Here is a 6,408-nt window from a genome sequence, read left to right on the forward strand (position 1 = left end):
CAAAATATGTGGTGCATTTAGGATGTGGGTCCTCATGTGCATGCTGCCACTGTTAAGGTCATCAGACTCACAGTGACTTTCAGCAATCCATTGCATAGGTAATCGTCCTCTTTGGCCTGTCCAATGCATAGGTAATCGTCCTCTTTGGCCTGTCCAATGCATAGGTGATCATCCTCTTTGGCCTGTCCAATGCATAGGTAATCATCTTCTTTGGCCCATTTCTCCTTGAGAATCCTTGAATTCCTGTTGTTTTGAGCCTCGATCTTCACTGAGGGCCAGTCATCAACTGTTTAAGTGTTCAATTATCAATAAACCGAAGTCTGTGGAAGGCCATAATGGCCCTGCTTTAAGTGGTTCGCTGCTCCCGCAGCTCACCACGCTGTCTCTGCCTCTGCCGCCATCTTCTATTTTCAATAGATGTTTCTTGAATCAAAATGTGAGGTGGAAATCTTTATTGTCCATTATTGTCCCTTTTTGTTTTGTCTTCTCAATGCTCTAGTGCCATTTTTAGAGTCTCTTCTGACATCCATTTAATTTTTTTCTTTCTCCTCTGTTTTTGTAATGATCTTTTGTTTTCTTTATGGATGACATCCTTGATATCCACAACTCATCTGGTCTTCAATCATTGGTGTTCCATGCCTCAAACCTATTCCCATGATGATCTTGAAATTCAGATGGCATTGATTCAAGATCATATCTTGGTTCTTGTGGACTTATTTTCATTTTCTTTGACCTCAATTTGAACTTTCATATAGGTAATTGATGGCCTGACCCACAGTCTGTCCTTGGCCTAGTTTTGACTGGGGATATTGACCTTCTCCAATGATTTCTTCAATGAATGTAATCAATCTGATTCCTATGCAGCCCATCAGGTGAGATCTATGTTAAAGTTGCCATTTTGTGTCTTTCACATGAAACCTATACCTTGACCAGGAGGCTGTTGTGTGAACAGAGCAGGCGAAAACTGTATGATTTAAAATTAAAAGGTGAGTGTTTCAGTATTGTATTCTCTCTCCATACCTATTGAATCTGTATGGTGAGCAAATTATTTGAGAATTTGGACTCTATGAAGAGGAATGTAGCATCAGAATTGGAGGGAGACTCATCAATAGCCTGTGTTATACAGATGACACAACATTGCTTGCTAAAAGTGAGGAGGACATGAAGCAGTTGTTGCAGAAGATAAAGGAATGCAGACTCTTCTATGAATTGCATCTCAATGTCAAGGAAACAAAAATTCTTACCATTGGACAGATAGGCTACATCATGATGAATGGAGAAGAGATTGAAACTGCCAACAGCTTCATCTTGCTTGGATCCACAATTAACACCCCTTGCATCAACAGTCAGGAAACAAGAAGACACATTGCACTGAGAAAATCTGCAGTTAGGGGCCTCTCCAAATTATTGAGGAGTAATGATGTCAGTGAGGACTAAGGTGTAATTGATTCAGGCCATAATCTTTCCAATCACTTGCCATACATCTGAGAGCTGGACAGTGAATAAGGATGACTGAAGCAAAATTGATACCCTTGAGCTGTGGTGTTGGAAAAGAACATTGAATATCCCATGGACGGCCAAAAGAACAAACAAATATGTCTCAGAAAGGGTACAGCTGGAGTGTTCTTTAGAGACAAGAATGATGAGGCTTTGCCTCACATACTTTGTTGCTAGGAGGTGTTATTCCTTGGACAAGGACCTGATGCTAGGAAGAGTGGAGGGTCAGCAAAGGAAAGGAAGATCCTCCATCAGGTGGGTTGATTGCAGAGCAATGGGCTCTTGTGTGTTGGTAAGTGTAAGGATGGCACAGGATAGAAAAGGATTCAGATCTTTTGTTCATAGGGTCACATGAGTCATACTCGACTCAACATCACACAACAACAACATTTTCTCTTTTTACCTTTAACTCTGCCAATCTCAGAGAGTGTCTTTGAGTTTATGAGCTGAGGAAGCAAAACTTCAAGAGCCTGAGTCTTCTGGACTGAAAAACTCTGAAGCAGAGAAATAACAAGCAATATAAGGAGTCCTGGTGGCAGAGACTAACATTTGGCAGTTTGGCTATTTGATAGAGCTAGAGCTTGGCTCCCTTAAAGGAAAAAACCAAAAAACAACAACACAACACCCAACCAAACCAAACCTTGTGGACAGTTCTACTTTGTCGTATGGGTCCAGCATGAATATAAAATATTTTTTTTTCTGACCTGACAACAACACTAAAATAAACATATGTGGTTTGGTGCCAAGAGCTTTTTTACAGACCGTCCTTTCATGACTTCCATTTTGCAAAAGAAGAGCCCAAAACTCTGAGACCTAGAAACTTCCTTATAACGTCAGTGATAGAACTGAGATTGCAAAGCAGACTGATTACAGAACCAGTTCATTAAACACCAATCTATACTCATATCATAGTCCTTGTGGATGTCATTGCGCCCTGTCCACTGTGCCAATTATTGCGCCAGGGCTCCCAGTCTCCAAGTATCAGGGCATGTCTAATAGACCAGTGTGGTCTGGTGAGGCTTGTTTGTTTGAGTTGAGGACAAATGCACAGCTGTTCCAGGATCATAGGGGAAATGGAAATTCTTTGTGGCACGGTCTGTAGTCTGTTCCACTGCTAACCCAAAGGCCCCCTGTGTCCCATGGCTCCTCCCATAGTCATTTACAGGCTCAGAAACCCAATGGAGGGTCAGTCAAAGTTGGAACTTGATTCAAGCTCCAAAAGTATGAGTTTTTGAGGAACTGAAAATATTTTCATGTAGCTTTTGTCCTCTGAAGACTGTAAATCTGGGATATGAAAGTAAAAGCATGACCCATAATTTAAGGCTTTAAGAACTTACTTTTTCTCTTGGCAAAAGTAAAGTGTTAATAATTAATTCTCATTCATCATACCTCCAGCAGTTCCTTCACTGAACACAGGAATGTGAATTTGAGCAAAGAGGGATATTTAACTAGTTAATTAGTGTTCAAAATATCCTGCTTCCTATTTCAGGATGAGACATGGAAATAATGAGTGAGGAAATAATTTGGGCAACTTGTCTCTGTTATATACCTCTATTTTTCAAGAAGTTATTCTTCAAACAAAAGAACAAAGAAGGAGGGAAAGGTACTGGAAGTATATATCAGGTAATTGTTCTTCTCTTGAATCCAATTTTACCCCTTGGAGTCAATACATAAAGCTTGCAATCTCTTGGAAAAAGACAGCTAATTAAATTAATGAAGCTGGTTGGGAATTGTTGAGTGCTTGGCTGTTAACCAAAAGGCCAACGGTTTGAACCTATCAGCTACTCTGCTGGTCTAGTGGCCTCGTCCATAGGGAGTTGTACTGCTACCACAAAGGCTGCACCTCACTGGTGGTGGAAATCCTCCAGTGACTCTATGGAAGAAAGATGAACCATCTTCTGTAGGAATTACTGCCTCTCAAAATGCACTGGAGGATCAGCTTAGTTGTTTCCCCGTAGATGACAAGAGTTAGCCACTCTCTGGGAGAAAACTGTGTCATGAAGATCTACAGCCTTAAATACCAGACGGGACACTTCTACCCTGTCTTTGAGGGCCACTATGTGTCAGAATTTTACTCCACTGCAATAGGTGTTTGGTATTCAATAAGTTGGATTTAGATCGTCAGTGGGTAATAGTAGTAATCACGAATGGGGTAAACCGATGGAGGAGAATTCTTCCCGGATTAAGGCTGTTGGAATACTTGCCCAGGAGGTCAGATTCTCGGCTGTTGACCCTGGGGGTTATTCTCACCTCTGGAAAAACCCCGGGCGAATGAGTCACTCTGGCATTGCCAGCGTCTGCAGGATTCTTCCTGTTACGCTCCCCCCTCCCCCGCCATTGCAAAATTGCCCAGAAGAGAAGTGAGGGGGATGGCTGGAAGGAACAGTTTGGGAGGGAACCTGTCTTAACCCGAGGAGGAAATAGTGACAAAAAAAGATTACATAAATTCTTACAGACCTTAAAAGTTGGGAAAGATCTACGCCTCGAGCCACCTAAGGGGAGCGCCCATAAGTAGGCAAGAAGCCAAAGCACTTTTCAGAACGTTTCTAAAGCGCAGAGCCATGGTAAGTAAAGTGCTCCAGGGCAGATTCGGGGATGCAAGGGGATCTGCAAGGGTAGATACTAGCCTCTATCACGTATCTCCCCAGGATCTCTCACCCTACTTGTTGCTGTTGCTGCTGCTGCCGTCGCTGCTGTGTACTTCAGAAGTCACGCCAGAGCCCTGCGAGCTGGACGATAAGGATTACCTCTGCTCCTGCAATTTTTCTGATCCTGAGCCCGACTGGTCCAGTGGATTCCAGTGTATGGTTGCCTACAAGGTGGAGATTCGTGCTGGTGGCCGCAACTTAGAGAAGTTTCTTAAACATGCAGATACCAGCCCACGGCAGTACTCTGATGTGGTCAAGGGTCTGCGCGTGAGGGAGCTGACAGTGGGCGCTGCGCGGGTTCCCGCGCGGCTCTTGTTCGCCCTCCTGCGCGCGCTCGGTCACTCCCGCCTCCGGGAATTGACACTTGAAGACCTGGAGATAACCGGTACTTTACCACCAGCGCTGGAAGCCGCGGGGCCCGCACTCTCCACCCTCCGCCTCCGCAACGTGTCCTGGGCCGCAGGCGGTGCCTGGCTGGCCGAGCTGCAACAGTGGCTCAGGCCGAACCTCAAGGAACTGGGCATTGTACAAGCACAACCGCTTGCCTTCTCCTGTGAGCAGCTTCGTAGTTTCCCGAGCCTCGCCACTCTGGATTTGTCAGACAACCCCGGTCTGGGAGAGGGCGGACTGGCTGCGACCCTGTGTGGGCACAAGTTCCCTGCTCTCCAGGATCTGAGGCTGCGCAATGCGGGGATGGAAACGCTCTCAGTCGTGTGCGAAACGCTGGTAGCGGCTGTGGTGCAGCCCCACCACCTAGACCTTAGCCAAAACGCGCTCCGTGCCAGTGCACACCTGGGCGCCCCTGGGTGCGTCTGGCCTAGCACACTGAAGTCTCTCAACTTTTCTTTTGCTGGGTTGGAGCAGGTGCCTAAGGGACTGCCCGCTAAGCTCAGGGTGCTGGATCTCAGCTGCAACCGTCTGAGCAGGGCTCCAAGGCCAGATGAGCTGCCAGAGGTGGAAAAGCTAATACTGGATGGGAATCCTTTCATGGACCCTGAATCCCCCAAACCCTATGGGGATTCAATGAACTCCAGTGTGGCCCGAACCTGTGTATACTGGCTCCTGGCCACAGGGCTATCAGGAAGTCTAGTACTGTTCTTGGGGAACTGGAACTTTGTTTAGGACCCACGGGGAGAAGAACAAACGGACCTCCGGACAGAGAAGGAAAAAGCGCTGTCAGCGGATCTCGACCAACCCAATCTGCCGCCACGTTTTATTAATACCTTAAACAGTTGATCTGTACTGTTCATCCAACAGATTACTGTTCGTTCGGCAGCAGATCTTTCTTGGGTGTCTGATACAAGCTGAGCCTGGTACCCATACTTCGACTCTTCTTCTTAACTCCTTACGTGGGGGCTTATTTTGTAGAGAGTTGTGCTGCCAACACCTCTCTGGAGGTTTGAATCTACCAGTAGCTGCAGAGGAGAAAGATGGTCAATCTCTTCCATTCACAGCCTGCGAAAACCCATTGGAAGGTCAAGGACAAGCCAGTTTCTACTCATAGCCACCTGGTTGCAATGAGAAAGAGAGAGACCTTTCTAGGTAAGGGAGACTCTAGCTCCTTACCACAGGACAGAGTGACAGGAAGATGTGACAGGGAAAAGACATCAGTACAAGAAAAGCTGCAGGCGTTCTGCACAATCAATGCTTTCTGAGCGAAATTCTGGCATCAGCATTAAAGGGTATCTGAGCGGTCCACATTCCTATAAGTTTCCCCTTTGGTGCACTTCCCATTCATCTGCTTCTACTTTAAAAGACTAAAACTCAGTACCCTGTCAGGGAAGAGAAAGAGAGTGAGAGAGAAATAGAAAGAGAGAGAGAGAGAGAGAGATTGCAGTGTTTTAGTGAGAATAGTAGTTCAAATAGTACAGCACAAAATGAAATGACAATGTGTTCCAATCCGTAGGATTTTTCAGAGTATTTTTATATGGAAATATTAATAACTTTAAAAATCATCCAGCTGGGAGTACTCAAAAAAAGTAGTTATTTGGATTGGTTGGCATTTACAAAGATTTGTTTAATCAGTCACAAAATTGTTTATGAAACTCCCAAAGTTTCCACTGACAGATCAAAATAGCAATTAAAAATGACTTACTTTCCACAAAGCCATTAATCTCCAGATTTCTCAGAGCTAGTTTGGGCAAAACCATATGTAAGTAGTTTTCATAGATATTTTACACCAAAAAAAGTGCTTTTGTCATGAGATTCTTGGGTCATTCTTCTTGAAATCTTAATATTTTCTTTTTTAAATTTTTTTATTAAA

General features: G+C 44.6%; 1 protein-coding gene across 1 annotated transcript; it reads left to right on the forward strand.

The window, feature by feature from the left end:
* The first annotated feature begins 4,058 nt into the window (after positions 1–4,058).
* LOC102866091 (monocyte differentiation antigen CD14-like) lies at positions 4,059–5,267 on the forward strand. Its single transcript, XM_006891223.1, has one exon. It carries the CDS (start codon positions 4,059–4,061, stop codon positions 5,265–5,267), a length of 1,209 nt encoding a protein of 402 aa, XP_006891285.1.
* Positions 5,268–6,408: the final 1,141 nt, after the last annotated feature.

This window comes from Elephantulus edwardii, unplaced genomic scaffold (genome assembly GCF_000299155.1).
Source record: "Elephantulus edwardii isolate Elephantulus edwardi_28Jun2011 unplaced genomic scaffold, EleEdw1.0 scaffold00095, whole genome shotgun sequence".
NCBI classification, from domain to species: domain Eukaryota; kingdom Metazoa; phylum Chordata; class Mammalia; order Macroscelidea; family Macroscelididae; genus Elephantulus; species Elephantulus edwardii.